Here is a 23,024-nt window from a genome sequence, read left to right as displayed (position 1 = left end):
GCTCCACAGAATCTTTGCTTTCACCACGATCAAGTGGGATTCATTCCAGGGATGCAAGGTTGGTTCAACATATAGAAATCAATAAATGCAATTCATCACATCAATAGACTTAAAGATAAGAATCATATGATCATCTCAATAGACGTAGAAAAAGCATTTGACAAAATACAGCACCCCTTTATGTTTAAAACACTAGAAAAATTAAGGATAACAGGAACATACTTCAACATCATAAAGGCTACAATTATCTTATATTAGACAAAGGTGCCAAAAACATGCATTGGAGAAAGGATAGCCTCTTCCACAAATGGTGCTGGGAAAACTGGAAATCCATATGCAAAACAATGAAACTAAACCCCTATCTCTCACCTTGCACAAAACTCAACTCAGAATGAATCAAGGGCCTAGGAATAAAACCAGAGACCCTGCAACTAATAGAAGAAAAAGTAGGCTTTAATCTCCATCATGTGGGATTAGGCCCCAACTTCCTTAATAAGACTCCTATAGTACAAGAATTAAAATCAAGAATCAATAAATGGGATGGATTTAAATTCAAAAGTCTCTTCTCAGCAAAAGAAACAATCTGTGAGGTGAATAGAGAGCCTATATCTTGGGAGAAAATCTTTACACTTTACACATAGCAGATAGAGCACTAATCTCTAGGGTATATAAAGAGCTCAAAAACCTAAGCATCAAAAAAAAAAAAAAAAAAAAAAAACAAATAACCCAATCAATAAATGGGCCAACAGACACTTCTCAAAAGAGGATATACAATCAATCAACAAATATATGAAAAAATGTTCATCATCTCTAGTAATTAGAGAAATGCAAATCAAAACTACTCTAAGATTTCATCTCACTCTTGTCAGAATGGCAGCTATTATGCATACAAACAACAATAAATATTGGTGAAAATGTGGGGAAAAAGGTACACTCATACACTGCTGGTGGGACTGGAAATTGGTGCAGCCAATATGGAAAGCAGTATGGAGATTTCTTGGAAAATTGGGAATGGAACCACCATTTGACCCAGCTATCCCTCTCCTCACTCTATACTCAAAGGACTTAAAAACAACATACTACAGGGATACAGCCACATCAATGTTTATAGCAGCACAATTCACAATTACTAAACTGTGAAACCACCTAGATGCCCTTCAATAGATTAATGAATGAAAAATGTGGCATATATACATGATGGAATATTACTCAGCAATAAAAGAGAGTAAAATCATGGCGTGGTAAATAGATGGAGTTGGAGGAGATAAAGCTAAGTGAAGTCAGCCAATCCTTAAAAACAAATGCCAAATGTTTTCTCTGATATAAGGAGGCTAATTCGTAGTGGGGTTGGGACAGGGAGTATGAGAGGAATAGATGAACTCTAGATAGGACATAGGGATGGGAGGGATGGGGGCATGGGGTTAGAAATGATGGTGGAATGTGGTAGATATTATTATCCAAAGTACATGCATGAACACATGAATTGGTGTGAATATACTTTGTATAAAACCAAAGATATGAAAAATTGTGCTCTATATGTGTAATAAGAATTGTAATGCATTCTGCTGTCATATATAAATTTTAAAAAATTAATTTAAAAATATATGTAACATATTTTTTTTAAAAAAAGAATCTTTGCTTTCCTCAAACCCTTTTCATTACCCATGCAGCAGTACTATTATTGAGCATTTTTTCTGCACACCAGTCTTAGAGAATTATAAAGCAAATATAAAATAGTAAAAAAATAAATTAAAAAAATCCATGTTCCCAAGCAGATCATAATACAAACACACCCAGTTATTTGTGAACTCCAAAAAGAGAGTCTTGAGAAAATATAAATAACCTTAAACACAGCTTGCTAGAACTTGTCCTGAACAGATCAGATTTATTCTCAAAGGACTTTTTGTTTTCAGGCAATGGCTGATATATAAAAATAGCACTTACATTAGCAATGGTAACTATTTCAGTCATGGAATAAAAAAATTAAATAATTCCAAACAGGAAATAAGTTAAGCAACTTCTAAATAGGACAGTATGACAGGTCCCAAATATCTTATCAACCATCAATATATAATTAAGCCAAAGTATTCTCTGGTAAGAGCCCAGGGTGGAGAGGCATTGGAATAAGGGCTTGTCAAACCCCGAGTCTGATCATCACTGGGCAAATGAAGCAATTTATCATTGACCAGTCTGGATTTGGATTCTACAACTGTCACTTAGCAATTCTGACAGTTAAAAATCTTTGAGTTTTGATAATTAAACTCAAAATTGCACTCTCAAAACCTCAACTTCTTCATTTATAAAAATAAATTTGTACCTGCATGTTATCTCAGTGATAAATATATGAATACCTAAATTATACAAAGTACCTAATAAAATGTGGCTATTTCATCATTGTCATTATCTCTATTCATTGAGTTTATTTTATAAAATGACCTTGATTTTTTCAAATTCAAAATTTTAATAATGATTTGTTGACAATAAATCAAATTCTATCTTTCTTATCTCCTGGTCTTTACTCGACAAAGTTGACTGCCAAATTTTTGTCAGTAGCTTCCTCTCTGTTGTTAGCATACAAACAAGTTCCAGAATCTTATATCTTGAACCAAAAACAAGAACAAAATACCTTCCCTTATTCCTACATCTCCTTCCATTTCTCCACTGCTTTTTTTTTTAATCTTCTCCCTATCTCTCTGGCAACTCATCACCTTGGCTGAGTGTCCGTAATCTAAAATCAGTACATTTTGGAGAGTATCACAAGGATCGGCCCCATTTTCTGCTTTATCTTTCCTGGTTGCCTAGATCACCCCAACCAGCTACCTGGCCTTAAACACCATACATGTCTCCATCACTGTGAGAGAGCTGGATAGGTGATAGGCTGAAGGGCATAGTGGCACAGCCTCTATCTTTCCTCTGAATCTCAGATTCCCATTTCTACTTGCTCACAAGACCCAGTCTCCTGGATGCAGGAAAGGTATTTGAAATCTCACACACCTAACAGAACCCTGATATGTTACCCTAACTTTCATTCCAGATCCATTCCTCTCAGAGGCTTCTGAATGTCAGTAAATGGAACCACTGTCTACCCAATTTCTCTGAGTCCTTCAGTTTCCTCCCCCTTGGATTATACACTCCATTTGTAAAACTTACCCTATATATCTGCTCAGTTCTCCCCATTCTTTGCGAGCACCATTTTTGTCTTCAGTAGATTGTGTTGCTCCTCTGTTTAAGACCCTTAGATGACTGCCCACAACACTTAGAATAAAAACTTGCTTGGATCCTATGAGACCCTGTATGCTCTGGTCCTGCCTTCCACATTGACCCCAAATGCTCTTCTCCCCAACCTTCACTCCCTGCCACAATGGCCTCTTTTCTCTTCCCCTGGCCTTCTTTGGGCCCCTGCACTTTCTATTCCATCCATATGGAATGTTCTTTTTTTTTTTTTTTTTTTTTTAAGAGAGAGAGAGAGAGAGAGAGAGAGAGAGAATTTTTTAATATTTATTTTTTAGTTTTCGGTGGACACAATGTCTTTATTTTATTTTTATGTGGTGCTGAGGATCGAACCCAGCGCCCTGCGCATGCCAGGAGAGCGTGCTACCGCTTGAGCCACATCCCCAGCCCTGGAATGTTCTTACTAATGATTTTCATGTGTCTGTTTACCATCAGCAGGTCTCAGCTCAGATGTCACAACTCAGACATGACTCCCCTGATCATTCAGTCTAAAGGAGCCCTCACTACTCTATGTGATAACCTGTGTGAATTATATGCTTTGTACATACATATTAACATTTGACATATTCTTGTTCATTGTCTCCTCTTAACAAGAATAAGGGGCCCATTGGAAATGTTTTGTTCACCATCTCCCATGCCCAGCACCAAGTAGACATTCAATATCATGTTTGTTCAATAGAAGAGTCCTGTAACAGTAAGTTGTTAAGAATCTGTGTCAGGTTAAATCCTTTAGAGATGATTAGCTCTCACATTTGAAATCTGTATTTCTTTTGGGATAGGAAGAAAGAAGTGTTGGTAATAATATTTACTTTTCATTTTAAGGGAGGACTCACTACAAATGCAGAGTAATTTTTGTATTATTTTTCTATCTTCCTTCCTTCTCCAAGATTTGAAGACTATTTAACTACAAAATCAAATAAATATAAATACAATGGAGAGCACAGGGGTTAATTTTTTTTTTTTTTGATAATCCTTATTGTTTTTTTTCCCCAAAACTGTCTTCTTTTGTCCTCTTGGGGATTGAACTCAGGGGCACCCAACCATTGAGCCACATCCCCAGCCCTATTTTGTATTTTATTTAGATACAGGGTCTCACAGAGTTTCTTAGTGCCTCACCATTGCTGAGGCTGGCTTTCAGCTGGTGAGTCTCCTGTCTCAGCCTCCCAAGCCACTGGGATTACGAGTGTGTACCACCATGCCTGGCTCAAACTGTCTACTCTGGAAAAGACAGAGAACTGTTCTATTGCATGCACCCACAAGCAACCATTGTGTATCTACTGTATACCAGGCATTGACCTACTGAAAAAGTAAAGACAAAGGTAAAACTGCTTGCCCTCAAAGAGCTCATTCTTTAATAAATAAAATGATGCAAAAACAGAGAGACTAGTTTTACTCCACAGTAGTCCTTGTAGTACTAGAAAGAGGACAGGATAACTCTGAAGTCCCAGGTAAGGGATGGAGTATCCAACTCAGTCTGAGAGGTTTCAGAAAGCCTCCCTGGAGGGATTAAAAGGTTGCCTCTGCAGGCATGAACCAGGCAAGGTGAACAGAGGATGTCCCGAGGAGGCTGGGAAGGGGGGGCACGCCATGCGGAGGACAGCAGGAGCTGTTCCAGTGCAAACAGTGTAGATTAAAGTCCATAGGAGGTGGATAAATAGAACTCTACAAGTAACAGAAAACAACCTGAACTGTTTGCATGCATTTGCTAGAGTTGCCATAAGAAAACACCACAGTCTAGGTGGATTAAACAACAGAAATTTGTTGTCTCATAGTTCCGAGGATGAAAGTCCAAGATTCCTTGTGAGGCCTCTTACTTTGGCTGATAAGTGGCCTTCTCCCTGTGTCTCCACATGGTCTTTCCTCTTAATCACCTTTCTTTATAAGGGCACTGGTCATACTACACCAGGACCCACACCTTAATTACGTTTTAAAGACACCATCTCCAAATAGTCATATTCTGGGCTATTGAGGTTTAGGATTTCAACATATGAACTTTGTGGGGGATCCAGTTCAGTTTATAACATTAGTAAACATAAAAATGAAATTTAATATAAAGATACCAGGATGCTACATAGCAAGAATGCAGCTGAGCATGTGAAAAGTGACTATCTCATTGACTCTGCTTGTCTGACTGTCTCCCTCTCTAAACCAGTGGTAGAAAACTTACCTAGTATGTATAAGGCCCTGGTTCATTCTCAGCACTGGACGAAAGAAAGATCTGCTTCTTTCTTTTATGTGATATATATATATATATATATATATATATATATATATATATATATATATATATATAAATTTAAAGAATCATAACAGTGAAAGCTGAGCATAGTGGCTCATGCTTATAGTCCATGGGACCTTGGGAGGCTGCAATGCGGATTGCTTGAGCCCAGGAGTCAGGGCCAGCCCAGGCAACATAGGGAGAACTTGCCTTATAAAAAAAAAAAAAGCAACAAACAAAAAAATAATCATAATTATAGCCATTTGTGTAACTCCTCTCTAAGAAACAGATACTTCTAGTGGCTTAGATACACTGTTTCTTTAAAATACTAAGTAAACTAAGAAACACTGTATCTCTAAGTAAGCCTTTTCTTTCAAGGGCTTCCACTCCTCCTCTTTCCTGAATTTCATGGCAATAGTCTTTTTTTTTTTTTTTTTTTTTTTAAATTTTGATACTGAGGATTGAACTTGGGGCACTCTACCACTGAGTTACATTCTCAGGCAGGCCTTATTATTTTTATTTTGAGACAGGATTTTACTTTGCTGAGGCTGACCTCAAACTTGCAATTCTCCTGTTTCAGTCTCCCAAGTCACTGGGATTACAGGCATGCAACCTCTACAGCCAGCCCTTCTTTTTCTTTTCTTTTACCAGCTAAGAGCATAACCCAAGCAACATAGTTTTGCTTCTTTTATTTCATAGAAATTAAACTGTATAGTATATAGCACATGATTTGACTCTTTATTTATTCTAATTAGGTATATATGATAGCAGAATGCATTTTCATTCATTGTATGCAATTGTAGCACAACTTTTCATTTCTCTGGTTGTACACAATGTAGCATTGCACCATATGTGCAATCATACATGTACTTAGGGTAATGATGTTCATCTCATTCCACCATCTTTCCTGCTCCTGTGCCTCCTTCCTTCCCTCCCCATCCCCTTTTCCCAATCACATTTCCTCCATTTTTCCCATGTCATGATTAAACTCTTCACCAAACATTGTACTATTGAGATTCAAGTATGTAGATGCATTTTCCTGATGGGTAATATGCATGATCACTGTAGGACTATCTTGCCATCTATCTGTTCCACCATTTATGATCATTTGGGTTGTTTCCAGTACTCCACTGTTATGAACAAAGCTGTAATAAACCTCTTGTTCATGTCTCTGGGGGGACAAGTGCTAGAATTACTCTAGAATACATTTCTTAGGAATTGAGATTCTTGACCATACATCACTCCATTAGTCACTGACAAATTATCTTTTAAACTGAAAACTTCCATTTCTCTACATTCTCTCCAACACTTAATCTTATTAGACTTTAAAGTTTTTGGTTAGTGTGGGATAATATCTCATGAGTGGCTTTAAAGTTTATTGCTTAGATTACTGAATGAGATTGTACAACTTTTTATGTATTCATAGGCCACTTGTTTTTCCTTTTATGTGAAGTATCATTTCAGGCTTTTTATCATTTTTCTATTGTGTTGCTTTCTAATTGATTTGTTTCATTAATAAAAGTATTTTGTATATTAATCAATCATTAATGATATATATTGCAAATGTCTTCTCCCAGTTTATGGTATTTGTTTGTTAGTATTTCTCTCTCTCTCTCTCTCTCTCTCTCTCTCTCTCTCTCTCTCTCTCTCTCTCTTTAATACTTTATTTTTTTGGGTTGTAGTTGCAGACAATACCCTTATTTTATTTATTTTTATGTGGTGCTGAGGATGAAACCCAGGGTCTCACATGTGCTAGGCAAGCACTCAACTGCTGAACTATATCCCCAGCACTATTTTTTTTCTCTTTTAAGTCATCTTCTAACTAGCAGATTTTTTATTTTCAATGTAGTTGAATTTATTATCATTATTTTTTAAATTTAGTGCTTTCTATTTCTTATTTAAAAAGTCTTTACCTACCCCAAGGTCCTAACTACATTCTCCTAGTTGTCTTCTATTTTTTTTAATTGTTTCCCTCTTTAATTTAAGCCTTTAATTCATTTAGAACAGATTTAAAAAAAATATTTTGGGCTGGGGATGTGGCTCAAGCGGTAGCATGCTTGCCTGGCATGCAAGGGGCACTGGGTTGGATCCTCAGCACCACATAAAAATAAAGATGTTGTGTCTACTGAAAAACTAAAAAATAAATATTAAAAAATTCTCTCTCTCTCTCTCACTTTAAAAATAAAAATATTTTTAGTTGTAGATGGACACAATATCTTTATTTTATTTATTTATTTTTATGTGGTGTTGAGTATCAAACCAGTGCCTCACATGTGCGAGACAAGTGCTCTACCACTGAGACACAGCCACAGCCCCATTTAGAATAGATTTTAAAAATGTGAAGGAGCAGTCCAATTCATTTTTTTTCCTTATGGGTGGGAAATTTGTTAAATAGCATTTATCAAATTTTCCATTACTTTTTCACTGACATGCAACACCTGCTAAGCCATGAATACATGTTTCATCCTTTCATTGATCTGCTGTTGGGTTTTCTGTTCTCTCCCATTGATGGGCTTAATCTTGTGCCAATACCAGCTAGCTGTCTTTATTACAATACCTTTGGACTACGTTTTGATATAACAAATAATCTTCAGTAACTGTTAAAATAGTCTGCACATTTTGCTCTTCTTCATACATTTTAGGATAAATTTGTTTATTTCCAGACAGGAAAGGGTAGGAGATACTTTTTTTGACTTCAATTAAAAACAAATTGATCAGCCTAGAAACACCGAGCACACAAAATCACAGTAGACCAACGCCAAGACACATTGTTATGAAGATATCCAATATACAGAACAAAAAAAAAAAAAAAAAAAAAGATGGGAGGGGAGGGGAGGGGGATAGTAGGGGATAGGAAAGGTAGCAGAATACAACAATTACTAATAGGGCATTATGTAAAATTGTGGATGTGTAACCGACGTGATTCTGCAATCTGCATTTGGGGTAAAATTGGGGGTTCATAACCCACTTCAATCTAATGTATGAAATATGATATGTCAAGAGCTTTGTAATGTTGTGAACAACCAATAAAAAAACAAAAACAAACAAACAAAAAAGAACCTGGTTCAAGACAGTATAACATAAGCTAAGTAAAGGAAGGGATTGCTTATTCATTTTGTTCATGGCTTTATCCTGAGGGCTTAGAACACACCTGGCACATAATAGATACTCAATAAATATTTGTTGAAGAAATGATAGAATTGCATGAACAAATACAACAGTGGGAGAAGTATCTCTGCAATGTTGATGACAGTTTCACAGAGGAAGTAATGTCAGAGAATTAACAGATATTTGTAATTAGGGAAGAGTATTCTAACCAGAGAACACAGCTTGAGTCCTGGCATGGAGGCCTGAGAGCAGGATGATATGTTTGATACAAAAGTATCTTCCCTCTGGCTAGGCATGTGGCTCAAGTGGTAGCTCGCTCGCCTGGCCTGGCACGCATGGCCCTGGGTTCAATCCTCAGCACCATATAAAAGTAAAATAAACATGTTGTGTCCACCAAAAACTAAAAAATAAATATTAAAAAATTCTCTCTCTCTTTAAGAAAAAAAGTATCTTCCCTCACTGTCCACTTTCTAGTTACTCCACTGTTGTTTGGGAGTCGAACCACATGCTGGGTGAGTGCTCTCCTGCTGAGGTACACCTCCAAATCTTTTCATTTTATTTTGAGACAGAGTCTTGCTCAGTTGTTCAGGTTGGCCTCAAACTTATAATCCTCCTGACTCAGCCTCCTGAGTAGCTGAGATTACAGGTGTGCACCACTGTACCTGGTTTGGTCACTTCGCTTCTGACTACTTTAGTCCATGGTGACTTTCTCTCCTCCCATTTTTTTTTAAAGAGAGAGTGAGAGAGGGCAGAGAGAGAGAGAGAGAATTTTTTTTTTTAATTTTTATTTTTTAGTTCTCGGCGGACACAACATCTTTGTTGGTATGTGGTGCTGAGGATCGAACCCGGGCCGCACGCATGCTACCGCTTGAGCCACATCCCCAGCCCCATCTCCTCCCATTTTTTGACAACAAAGTCAGTGTGTTTTCTGAATTTGCCTGGTGATAATAAGAATCATGCTGGATGCCAGTTTAAAATTCAGATTTCAAACAAACAAACAAAATGCAAAACCAACAAACACCCTCAAATTTTAGGTCCCACTCTACACCTGCTGAATCAGAAGCTCAGAGGGAATCTGTATTGGTAATAAGCATCCTAGGTCCATATTGTTTAAAGAGGAATCTTAGAATTTCAATGTATTTAAAAATTTAGTTCAAGTACTTTGTTGTACATACGGATTCTTTTTCTACTGTTATATAACACATGACCACGAGTTTAGTGGCTTAAAACAACACCCACTTAATAGTTCAGTTTCTGTGGGTCAGGAGCCTGAGCACTGCTTAGCTGGGTCCTATGCTTAGGGTATCACAGGCTGCCTTCAAGGTATTTGTAGGGCTGTGCTATTATCTGGAGGCTCAATTAGGGAAGAAGTTCTTGCCAAGCTGATTTTTTGTGGGCAGAATTCATTTCCCAAGGGCCGTATGGCAGAGGGTCCTGGTTTTTCACTTGCAATCAGGGAAAGCTGCCCTCAGGTCCCATAGGCACCCACAGTTCCCTGTCACATGCCTCTCTCCATAGACAGTTTTCAACTTTGCACTTTGATTCTTCAAGGCCAGTTGCAGAGTGTCTCTCTAGTTTACTGGGGCAGAGTCTTGTGGAATGAAATACAAGAGAGTGACATCCTGTCACACATATGCTATGTTCTATTGATGAGGAGCCAGCACAGGTTCTGCCTGCACACGAGGTGAGGGGGTAACACAAGACTGAAATTCACTGGGAATTGCTTTGTGATATATCAACTACAATAGATCAAGAAATGGGAGCTCTGAGCCATTAGCCTGTTAAGTTCCTAGGAGAATGAGAGGCAAATGTGCAAGGACAAGACATACTTTTTATTTCCAAGAATAGAAAGAAATATTCCTTTTCTACACTGCTTATCACCTTTTAACCATCATGCATTTCTCTAAAGCAGGAGCCAGAGAACTTCTGCTGTAAATAGTCAGATTGTAAATATTTTAGATTTTGTGGTCTATGTAGCAACTGCATATCTGCTGATAAAGCACAAAAGCAGCTGCAGACAATTTGCAGTGAATGAGCATGCCTGTGTTCCAATAAATCTTTATTTATGGACACCGAAATGTGAATTTCATGTAACTTCTACTTCACAAAATATTATTCTGGCTGCATTTTTTTTATAAGAATTCAAAAATGTTGAGAAAAATTTCAAAGTTCACAGGCCATATAAAAACAAGTGGTAGGAACCCAGTGTGGTGGCAAACACCTGCACCCCCAACCATTTGGGAGACTGAGATAGGAGGATCTCAAGTTTGAAGCTATCCTTGGCAACTTAATAACAGCTCACCTCAAAATTAAAAAAAAAAAAATCTAAAAAAGAGCTGTGGATGTAGCTCAGTGGTAGAATGTGCCTGGGTTCAATCCCCAGAACCAAACCAAACTAAAACAAAAACAATAAAATAAACCAAGCAGTAGACATGATTTGACCTGTAGTCCATATTTGGCTAGTCCAACCTCTGCATGAAATGGACAATTGCTGGGGCTGGGGATGTGGCTCAAGCAGTAGTGCACTCGCCTGGCATGCGTGGGGCACTGGGTTCGATTCTCAGCACCACATAAAATAAAGATGTTGTGTCCACCGAAAACTGAAGAATAAATATTAAAAAACTCTGTCTCTCTCTCTCTCTCTCTCTTTAAAAAAAGAAATAAATGGACAATTGCTATGCGGGCACGCGCGCACACACACACACACACACACACAGACCACAGTTGGCATTCAAAACTATTCAACAAGGAAAAATAACTTCAGAAATTTCTACCTCAAAGGCTACTACTCCAAGTGACAAGTATTTTATAGGTTATTAATGATCAAAATTTATTTAACAAATACGTACTGGTCACCTATCATGGACTAAGCACTATCGTAGACACTGAAGTAATAGTGATAAATGAAATAAAAGTCTCTGCTGTCAGGAGGTTTACATTCTTTGGGGATAGAGGCAACTATTGATCAATAAGTATATAGTATATCAATAGCTGCCGAAGTCTGGCTGGGCACAAATCACCGAGCCGCCACAAAGCACTTGTATGTTCAAACAGGAAACTTTATTGCCCGAACTCCACCAGCACTCCACACACACTCCCTGGGAACTCTCCCAGCTCTCCCCCGGCTCTGCGCCCACTCTCTTGGAACCCCAGAGAACTCAATGGGAACTCCAAAGTAGCGGGCGCCTGCCCGAGGCAGCAAGAGCCGACCTATTGCCGAACAGCAAAGGTCTAATACACAACTGAATATACAGCTTAACTAACCATCATCATCTCAATGGCTCACTGGTGTCATCTTTCAACCATTCCCTCTGGCAAAATGCCAGGTGTCATTCCGACTCGGCTGTGGCCCTCAACAAATAGTGATAAGTGTCATGGAGAATAATAAAGCAAAGGGCATAGTGAGGAACAGGGAGAAATTATTATTATTCTATGTTGGGTAGTTAGGAAATGCAAAAGTGACATTTGGCAGGGCCTGAAAGAAGTGAGGGGAAAAGCCAAGCAGAGACAGAAAGAAGAGCATTCTAGGATAAAGAGCAGCAAGTGCAAAAGCCCTGAGGTGGAATTCCGTGCAGCCTATTTAAGGATCAGCAGAAAGACTAGGGCTGCTGAGATGGAGTGAATAAGAGAGAAGAGTAGAAGAGTTTTGGAAGTGAAGGGTGGATCACATGGGTCCTTGTAAATCATTATGACTTGGTTTTTTTCTCTGAATGGGCTGAGGAGCATCTCGGGACTCTTGAGCAGAGAAATGACATGGTCTGGACCACAAAATAACCCATGGGAGAGGAGGTCTGGGCCAGGGAAGGGAGACATGTTGTTATTGTTTTGTGGTTACATGACTTCTTGCTTCTGTGGGTTCTGCATCCAGGACTGGAGCCCCACTCCATCATGCTCCACCCGAGTAAACCTCCACAGCCCAAACAATTCATTGCCTCTGCTTAGGCACTGAAATTCCAAAGTACCAGAAAGAGATTTTGAGCTTGTACTCCTAGTTTAACAGATTAACTTGACGGAGGAAGGAAGGATGTGTCAGTCATTTAAAATCAGGTATGGGGGATCAGCAGGGTTGGATGTGCACTGGTTCAGCATATCAGAATTATTACACAGAGGTCAGTGGCCTGGACTTTATTAGAAAGCAGACTCACAGCCATGTGCTTCCTCTGACATCAGCAGACCTGGCTCTGGAGAACTCTAAGCTATAGGCAAAAGGACATTTCTGTATCAGGTGGGCTGGAGGTAGGGTCGGGCATGTTGTATTGGGGAGGTCTTGCAGGCTGGTAACTCCTGTGGCTCCATGGCTTGGACTTTGTTTAATTCTACCACTCTGACTCTAATTAAAGCCTTCCCTGATTTTCCAGGGTTTAAAATTTTTCTCCATTTAATCTCAACAGGGTCAAACACAAAAGTATGTTTTTGTGATTATCAACCTCAATACCTTTTTTTCTTTTTCTCATTACTGAATGAAACTGCTTGGCTACATTCGTTAAATGGTCTTTCAAAGATTATCCATATCTCTCTCCTTATCAGAGACCTTTAGAGCTGAGATTCATCTAAGCATTAGTATGAAGCTTTATGTGAATTCATTTCATCCTTTTTCTTTTAATCATTCAATAAGAGTCCCTGGGTGAGAAGTTAATTTCTTTATGCATTTAGAAATACTTAAAATTATTTCCTTCACCTGTTCCCATTTCCACTTCATTTTCACCCTTTTTGTTTTCTTTCTTTCTTTCTAGACTCTCAGTTATTTATATTCCTGGGAGAACCATGCCCACTTTTGAGAGAAGGAAAAATGCCTTTCTCCCCAGCAGAGCATGTTGGTTCAAACTCTGAAATTCCCTAAATCACAGCAATTTCACTATCTACATACACCTCTGTTTCCCCTGAAATATAAAAGGCCAGTGCTCTAGGCCTTGTCAGAGAACTTGACTCTGAACTTTGTGCTCAAAGATTACCCTGCAAGAACTAACATTTACTTTAGTTTTTTTGATAGTGGGGATTGAAACCAGTGATGCTTTATCACTGATCTACATCTCCAGCCCTTTTAATTTATTTTAAAGTTTTGAGATAAGGTCTCCCTGCTGAGAACCTTGCTTAGTTGCTAAGGCTGGCCTCAGACTTGCTATCTTCCTGCCTCAGCCTCTGGAGTTGCTGAGTGCTACTGCATCTGATAAGAACTGAAATCAGAAGCACTGACTATAAGGGGAAAAGGAGATGGGCTGAGGGAGTCTGGCAGGGCATTTGTGGTCCTGGACGATTTACTTCTGTTTTTATTTTATTTTTTATTTTTGTAGATGAACAGAATACCTTTATTTTATTTGTTTATTTTTATATGGTGCTGAAGATCAAACCCAGTGCCTCACACATGCTAGGCAAGTGCTCTACCACCAAGCTCAAGCCTTAGTTCTGTGGTTTTTTTTTTTTTTTAGAGAGAGAGAGAGAGAGAGAGAGAGAGAGAGAGAGAGAGAGAGAGAGAGAGAGAATTTTTTTGATATTTATTTTTTTAGTTTTTTGGTGGACACAACATCTTTATTTTCATGTGGTGCTGAGGATCAAACCCAGCACCCCGCACATGCCAGGCGAACGCGCTACCGCTTGAGCCACATCCCCAGCCCCTTACTTCTGTTTTTAATCAAGCCATTCCCTGTACTTTTCAGTCTATTGACTGCTTTCAGCAGGTTGGGGATTATTAAGGGTCCTCCTCTCTTTTATTCTCTTCCTTTCTTGTTTGTTTCCTTTTCCTTTGTTGATCATTACTCTCAACATGCAATTCACATGAGCTCATGCCTGATTTGTGTTTGATGTTACTCAACAACAGGGAAGCTGCACTGAGCTTAAATGCAGTTCTTTCGTCCCTCAATCTTTGCATTTTATGCCAAACAGCTGTAGTAGTATACCATGCACATCTATGTCAAGAAGCCATCTTTCTTTGCACCCTCTGCGTTCATTCACTCATGCTCTCACTCCTTCATCCATTCACCAAATGCTTAATGAGTCCAATGTTGTGATAACTTCTGCTGAAGGGATGTGACTAACACAGTCTCTGTCCTCAAAGAGCTCAATCCACTTGTGAGTCAGTTCCTTGACAGTGTGTGTAGCTTCAAGTCATCAGCAATCCCATTCTTCAGAGCTATTCGGTCCAATATGTTAGCCAGATGCCACATGTAGCTATTGAGCTTTGGAAATGGGTCTGGTCCAAATTGAGATGTGCTGTGATATCAACCACACAGGATCGTGAGGACTTATGTGAAAAAAAATGAATATAAAAGACCCATTAATATTTTTAAAAAATTGATTACATACTGAGATAATAATTTGTGGTATCTATTGAGTTAAATCAACTATATTATTAAAATTAATTTCACCTGTGGCTATGAGAATATTAAATCATAAATGTGGTTCACATTATATTTCTCTTGGACAATGTTAGATTTCCTCCTCTTCCTTTCCTCTTTACCAGAAGAAGTAAATACTTTCTCTGGGTATCACCAGGATCTCTAATATGTAACACTGTACTCTCAGTTGCTGCCTGTTCACTTCTGAAATCTTTTCCAGATTGGGGACCTCTTCAGGGAGGGACTTAGCCAACCCAATGTGTGGTACAGGATTTGACATAAAATAAGTGGATGTAAGTATTTATTAAATGAGTTACCCACTTCTCCTATTAGACTATGTGCGAGGCTAGGCATATGAGATCGTTAACATGATCTTAAATCTAAGAGTAGGCATTGATAGGTGTGTGAAATGCCCCAGAGATAAATATAATCTTCAATGTATGACTGAATTTCAAATATTTGTCTGCATGTATTCTTTGTATTTAGTATTAACTTTCTAAGGGTGAAATTCTGGTAATGCAATCCTGTCCCTAACACACATTGAGTGTGTATTTATTTGAAGGTGCCCATGAGTGTGGCTGGATATAGTTTAAATTATAGTCTATGTGATCATACCTGTCCATTTGCAGACAGACGCAAAGCCCAGCTAAACCCTAATTAATTCTCAGAACTCTCTGAGGTCTTGAAAACCAACTGAGCCAATCAATTGTAAAACAGAAGTATAAGGAAGAGAAGGGTAATAATTTTTTTCTTTCCAGAAATATGCAGAATTTAGGAAAATAAACACATTATAAAATATTTACATAACATTTGATCCTTGACTTTGATAATTTTGTTTCTCATTGGGACTGGGCTTGCTTTTATGCTTAGCTCAGGCCAGAGGCAATTCGGTCAAGCTGAACATTTCATAGACATAAAGGTGGCCTGGCCCTAATCCAACTTTATGGGCAGATATTAGTTGAAGGATGTATTGATAAAAGTGGATTCATTATTTGTCATGAAGTTTTATGAAACTGACTCAAGACACAAAAGGGTCTGGCATCTTAAATTACAGAACAGTAGTTCTTCATCAATTATTAATATCAAGGGGGATGCTTTCACTAGCTTAACTAGGTAGATTTAAATAAAGCCATAAGGCTTTATCTGGTTTACTGAATACATGCTATTATTATCAATTTTAGGGATCATATGTTTGGAAAACTGTCCAAATCCTTATTAATGAATAGTGAGAAGAATTGATGTAAATAAAATGATATACTTTCACCTCATTTATTCAGGCATGCCTCCCTCCCCATAAGTGTCATAGACACTTTGCTGCCACTTACTATTTTATTGGAGTAATTATCTTATTTTGACCTCTAGTCTGTCTTTTTTTTGGGGGGGGGTCAATTTTTGGGGATTGAACTCAGGGGCACTCGACCATTGAGCCACATCCCCAGCCCTGTTTTGTATTTTATTTAGAGACAGGGTCTCACTAAGTTGTTTAGCACCTCATGGTTGGTGAGGTTGGCTTTGAACTCATGATTCTCCTGCCTCAGGCTCTCAAGAGGCTGGGATTATAGACATGTGCCACTGCACCTGGTGTAAGCTGTCTTTTTTGACTCATCTTTATGTAATATTTTCAATGTTTTCCATATGGAAGTACTTCACTAACTATAGGTGAAACTGAATTAGTGTGAATAAGTACAGAGCTGAGAGTCATGAGCTCTGGTCTTTATCTGTCCAGGAATTTCTCCAAGCCTTGGGCTTCTCATTCCCCTGTCTATCCCTAGTTTCCCCTGTCTATCCCTAGTCCCATCATCATCTGCTATTCTGTCCTGGACTTTGTTACCCTTTACCTACTTTATGATAACTAGACTCTGTTATACTATACCTTCCCATGTGATAGACAGTATTTTAATGTTATCTAATCCTTATAATTTATGAGATGGAGCTCATCAGGTTCACTTAATTAGTAAAACTGAGACTGGAATGAGAATGAACACCATGTCTAAGGCACAAGTAAATGGATGGAGTAAGAGCTGAATTTAGCTATGTGCTGATGTACTATGGCTATTACTGAAACTTGACTTTTCTATTAGAATTTTTTTTGAGAAGGCCCACTGTAAGCTAGTATATCCCTTCCCATGCATGAAAACAGAAACAGCCCCCATAATTGTTGTTGCTGACCCAATTATTAATTTAAAACGATCTCAGCAGGAATCGGTCATAGTTGTTACAAACTTGAGTAGAAATCAGGAGTAGGGAGGATAGGAAGGGCAGCAGAATATAATAGACAATATGATTGATGTATGTACATTCCATGTATGTATTATATATCAAAATGCATTCTACTGTCATGTATGACTAAAAAAATAAAAATAAAAAAAATAACATACACACACATACACACACACACATACAAAGAAATATTGAATGTTGCAGTCAAATAAGAGAATGATGAATATTTCCCAGGACAGTGTGGAAGAGAAACCTGGATTGTCTTGGACTGCCTCAAGCTTTCTCAGTGGCTTTGGGAAAAGTGATTTCTTGGTTAGTATCCTGGAGGAAGATGGGGATGATGATTTACAGCACCTATTCATTGCACTGATTTGCTAGGATACTTGATAAGAGTGAGATGAGAGAGGAAGTACAATGTTTTATATGACAGTGTGTGCTCTATCTAGGGCAGTGTGGGATAGTGGAAAATGCAGGAATTCTGGAAAGCAGAGGAACCTCTTTGTCTTGTTTCCTTACTTTCAAGTGGGAGGTGGAGTGGGAGGAATGAATGATCACCAGCTGTAAGTGATGAAGTTCTTGAGCTCATGGGGAGATTTGTTGTGATCACACATCCCAGAAACAACTAGCACAAATTAATTTATTTTAAAAAATTACAAACTTGAGTCGACAATAAATCTTTACTAATAATTGTCAATTGTCATTTTTTTTTAAACATGGACACCATACCTTCATTTTATTTGTTTTTGAAATGTGGTACTGAGGGAAGCACACTGACACTGAGCTACAACCCCAGCCCCTCAATTGTCATTCTTAAACACAGTGACATATGGTTATTTAGGAATCAACAGCTCATAATTAAGACTGCAATGAACTTCTTTTCTTAACTTGGTCTATGTTCTTTTCTCATATTCTGCAAGTAACCAACTCTATATGGAGTTGCGGGTTTAAGTGCTTGCGTTAAGCGCCTGCACATCGTGGGGATTCCCTTGCACAGCGATCCCCCAGCACATTTGAAGCATATATATATCTTTTCAGATTTGCGTTAGGGTTGCCTATGTCGCAGACTTTAAAAAAAAATATACGAATTGCTGATGGAAAAGTTCTACATATTTAAACGATGTTTCACCCAGGGGTCAACAGGAAACTTCAAGGTAAATGATGGACTCAGGAGAAAGGCCGGGATCGTCGAAGCCTCACCAACCTCTCCCCAGAAGAAACGATTAATTTTTGCTTTTAACGCAGAACAACCGCTGCCTGGCCTTGCAGCCAAGTAAGCAAGCCAGTGCAAAAACCCTGCCAAGCTGCGGGCTGGGAAGAGGCAGGCAGGCCGGTGGAGAGAGATCTCAGCGGGAACGTCCCTACCCAGCCCCATCCCTATCCTCCCGGGGGCGACTTGGTGACTGCTGAGCTTTAAAGCCCACACCTTTAAAGGTGTTGGCTCTTTCGGTCTGCTACGCCGAGTACTAACTGCTTTCTCCAGATGCGATTGTACTCGAAACCCCCCAGTCCGAGGACGGGGATTAAAAGTGACAAAGAAAGGCTGGGGGCGGGAGCTCAGTAGAGACCTTAGGGACTTTGAGAGGGCATCCCCAAGGCGGAGCTCAGTGGGACAAGCACAGCCCCTCAGCGTGCTGGGCAGAGTGAGGGGGGCTGGGGAGACCGCAGTGCCAGAACTCAGGGGTCGGGGTTGAGGAAGGAGGCGCCCCAGCCTCGCACCTCTGCGGCGGCGCCCCGGAAAAGGGACGGTAGAGGCGAAAGGCCGCCAGCAGGAGTGACTGCAGGGTTAAGGGGTCTACCGGCCGTCGGCTGCGGGAAGGGAAGTGGCGGGTGGGGGCAGTGGGCGGCCGTGCGCCCCGCCCCGCGCCGGGAGCGGGCCGCGCCTCCCCCTGCCGCATGTGCGCGGTGTTGTGTGCCCAGCCCTGCTCCTCCTCCTCCCCTCCCCGCCGTCCCCTCCCCCCTCGGCCCGAGTGAGCGCGAGCGCCACACAGCCCCGGGCCGCCGCCGCCGCCGCCGCCGAGCGCGCCGAGACGCCGAACAGGTGGCCGGAGACTGAGGGCGCCGCGGCGGGCAGAGGCGAGGGGAGCCTCCGGCTAGGCGAGGGCGGTCGGGCCGGGCCGGGCATGGTAGCCGAGCGGCCCCCCGGCGCAGCCGCCTGCCCGCGCCCCTAGCAGCCCGCGCGCCGGTGTAGCGGCCCCACCGCGCCCAGTGTCCAGGCGCTCCGGCTCAGGGCCGCTCCCGCCGCGGTCAGCGAGGGGCGCGGGCCGGCCCGCGGCGGCGGCGGCATGAAAGTGACCGTGTGCTTCGGGAGGACCCGGGTGGTCGTGCCGTGCGGAGATGGCCACATGAAAGTTTTCAGCCTCATCCAGCAAGCGGTGACCCGCTACCGGAAGGCCATCGCCAAGGTGAGGGGCCGGGGGCGCACGGGCGCGGGGGGGCGGGGGAAGCCGGGAGGAGGAGGGCAGCTGGGGGCAGGAGGAGGAGGAGGAGGAGGAGGAGGGGGAAGGCGCCGGGATCAATATGGCGCTTCCTGGAAACGGGAGGAGGGAGACAGAAGGGAGGCGGGGAAAGGGAAAGTGCGGCGGCCGGGCCGGGCCTCGCTGGCGCCCCCCGCCCCGGGCTGCGGGCGGTAAAGTTCTCCGTGCCTGCTGGGTCGGCTGAGTGACCACGCCAGACCCGGCGTCGCGACCCGCTGTCCCCACCGAACGAAGTCCCCGGTCCCCTCGGAGCTCCGGCCGTGGGACCGCGGGGCGAGGAGGGCAGTGCCGTGCAGGCGGGCCGCAGGCGCCCCGGAGCCTGCAGGGAGTGAAGCCCGAACCCCGTGCGCGGGGGTCGCGGAGAGAGCCTGGCCAGAAGCCTCCGCCCCGGCTCTGCCGCGGTCCCTTGAAATCCAGCCCCAGGCCTCTCCCGCTCCCAGGCCCCATAGGCAAAGGCTGGGGAAAGGGAACTTTTTTGGGTGTAAGAGGAGTTTAATTATTCCACACACGGCGGTGCGTGGCTTCGTGCCTTCTTTACCCTCCTCTCCTCCGGGCGGAGTAGAGAACTGTAGTGAACCTTTCTTTTCCTTCTATCCGATCCCGCTCTGGGGCGGCCGGGTGCGATTTGGGGGCTGCGGGGGTAAGAGAAAGTCGCCCGTTCGGGGTGGGAATGCGGCCCGGAGAGGGACACGCACAAGCTCATAGGGCGATTGTTAGCAGAGTCTTGGTGATGAACAGACCCCAGTGCAGGGCTCGGTAAAAAAGCTCAAGCCTGGAATCTGTCATTGAATTAAAAGTTTTTGTGCCAGGAACTCGGCTTTTTACCTATCTAGAACTACTTCCATATGGTGCCGGGGCTGCGGAGCCAGGGCCTGATTTCGGAGCCGAGTAGATTTCCATTTTTCTTGGTGGGGTGATAACATTGTCTCCACTTAACTGCATTCTTGTACAATGTGTCAGAAGTGAAAAGGCATTTTGTTAAATTGTTTTATCGACTGTCTGTGTTTGACAACAGCCCACGCTGAAGTTTCTCTCAAGCACCTGAGGATGTTTCCTTTGTGATAGTGATATTTAGTAGAAAGCATAGTCATTTTGCTATTTCCTGTCTATTATAGTGGAGTGGCCTGGTTCCTATGGGATTTGGGGCATCGGGTCAGGGAAATATGGCCCTGTCTGCCTAATCGAGTGTATGCAAGATGCTCAGGGTGGCATCCTCCAAATTTCTCTTAAGGAAAAAAAAAAATTACACTATCGTTTTTGTAATCTGTTGGGAAAATAGCATGACTTTTGCATTTTAAAGAGAACTTTAAGGGATGTTTAGGAACCTGACACAAGGTGGAAGATGTTGATTTAAAAAAAAAAAACAGTTGTAAAATATTTCTCACAGTTGGTTGAGCTCTTTTTGACAATCAAACAAAATTAATGGAAATTGGGCACTTGTTTATCTTTTAAGGAAGATAAGGGGGCAAATCCCCTGCCAACCTTACCTTTGGCATTTTTAAGGATTGTTTGTGACAGTTTATAATCTAAAATCTAAGTGTTCTAAATGAATAAGGAAAGCAACATTTTAAGTTATGAAAGAAAAGAGAAATGCAATAACATGCTCTGCCTGTGTCTGGGTCCTGAACAAAGAGAAAGTGACAGGCATTTCCTTTTGCTTTGATAATTTTACATGCTTAAAGTTATCATATTTCATCATGTACATAGTGTACATTGGTTGAATTGCTTGTTTGGGGGATACAAATGTAGTTGATTGATTGAATCATTAGTTTGTTCTGCCCACATAAATTAAGCATTTACCATGTCTAAAATCCTGTTTTGGGTGGTGGACATTTAGTGGGGAATCTACTGTCTGCTGTGTGGAAAATGGACTATTAAAGGTTAGGACAAGAGACTCCATGGTCCTCCAGGAGAAGAGAGACAGTGGTGTGGATTGTCATGCTGTGGTATCACAGAAGAAGAGGATGCCTTTGGGATGTTGAGAGGCCTTGATGTTAGATCTGGATCTTGCTCTTAAATATTAGAAGAGGTTGTTTCATAGGGAGTCTGGGGAAGGGGCACTAAGAGAAAAGGGGTACAAGTAAAGGGTAAGTTTGAGATAACCAGGGAGAGAAGAGAAGGAAGGAAGGTGATTGTGACATTGCAGTTGGAGACAAAAGAGAGGGAGAGTCAGAGATTATTCAGGGGTTTCCAAAATTATTTTAAAACTCTTTAAATGTGGGGCTGGGGTTGTAGCTCAGTGGTAATGCGCTTGCCTATCATGTGTGAGGCACTGGGTTTGATTCTCAGCACCACATAAAAACAAATAAATAAAGGTCCATCAATAACTAATAAAAATAATTTTAAAAACTCTTTAAATATAACTCAGGAGGTGAATTTTAAGATGGGCTTTACTATACAAGGTTCAGTCATTGGATCATGAGCGTATTCACTCTTAAATGTTACAAGGGTCTGAGTATCTTCTAAGTTCATTTGTATTTTTTCTTTTTTTTTTTTTAAAGAGAGAGTGGGGGGGGAGAGAGAGAGAGATTTTTAATATTTATTTTTTAGTTCTCGGCGGACACAACATCTTTGTATGTGGTGCTGAGGATCGAACCTGGGCCGCACGCATGCCAGGCGAGCGCGCTACCGCTTGAGCCACATCCCCAGCCCTCATTTGTATTTTTTCCTCTTGGATTGTTAGACTAAAGATCTTAATCTTCTCACTTTCCCCATCCTTTATAAGGCAATAATGAAGCAAAAGCATATTAACTGTGTTTTAGATTTTATTCTCTATCTATTCTGTTTAATAGAACAAGACAAATCCTGTGTGAAGAAGTGAGTAACTGGGTTGTTGTAAAGTAGTGTTTAGATTGCTAGGTGGCATGTGGTAGTGAGATTAACTTCTGTCTGGGGTGGTGGGGGGGATTGTGGGCAGATCATGTTTATTGTGTATAACCTCCCTCCCCCAAAGATCCCAATTCACCAAGCCTTTCTCTGAAGTAAGCATTTTGTGTTGTGCTTCAGCTAATTTTATTTTTGGCATTATATACGTACATATGAGCTGTTTCTCTTCAAGTTAAACAAATCAAAAAAATTTTTTTTTTCTGGGCAGTAAAGTGGCATGACTTAGTCCAAGAGTTGTCCTCAATAAGCAGTTTTTTGAAGCCTTACACTTAGTCATAAGTAACATTTTCCCCGCCTCTGGTAAAAAGAAATATATTTTTGTGGTCATGATAACTGATGGGTGAAAATGTTTCTCTGTCCTCATTCATCAACCTTCATTCAGACCCTCTGTGCAGGGTGCTGTCTAGGCATTAAGAACATGTTACATGGATATTTCATGTGAGTGCTTTGGGTCAGGGTAGTGACTATTTACATATCTGTTCTTGTGCATATGGTCTCACATTTATGATTCCTGGTGTACACAGGGTGCAAGAGTTCCAACTCTAAAGTGTGGAA

The 23,024-nt window shown here is 41.1% G+C and overlaps 1 protein-coding gene across 18 annotated transcripts in view; it reads left to right on the top strand.

Moving 5' to 3' along the window:
* Positions 1-19,047: 19,047 nt before the first annotated feature.
* PARD3 (par-3 family cell polarity regulator) overlaps positions 19,048-23,024 on the top strand; it is a 692,586-nt gene continuing 688,609 nt past the window's right edge. For 6 of the 18 annotated variants that reach the window (XM_081300388.1, XM_081300389.1, XM_081300386.1 and 3 more), the window contains exon 1: positions 19,048-19,511. In XM_081300388.1, the coding sequence (XP_081156514.1) occupies positions 19,392-19,511 (120 nt within the window). In that variant the 5' untranslated portion in view covers positions 19,048-19,391. The remainder of the gene's footprint in view (positions 19,512-23,024) is intronic. The other 12 variants (XM_081300376.1, XM_081300373.1, XM_081300384.1 and 9 more) reach the window with 3 other exon arrangements.

This window comes from Spermophilus citellus (genome assembly GCF_964194105.1).
Source record: "Spermophilus citellus genome assembly, chromosome: 6".
Classification (NCBI taxonomy): Eukaryota; Metazoa; Chordata; class Mammalia; order Rodentia; family Sciuridae; genus Spermophilus; species Spermophilus citellus.
This window is presented reverse-complemented; position numbering and strand designations above follow the sequence as displayed.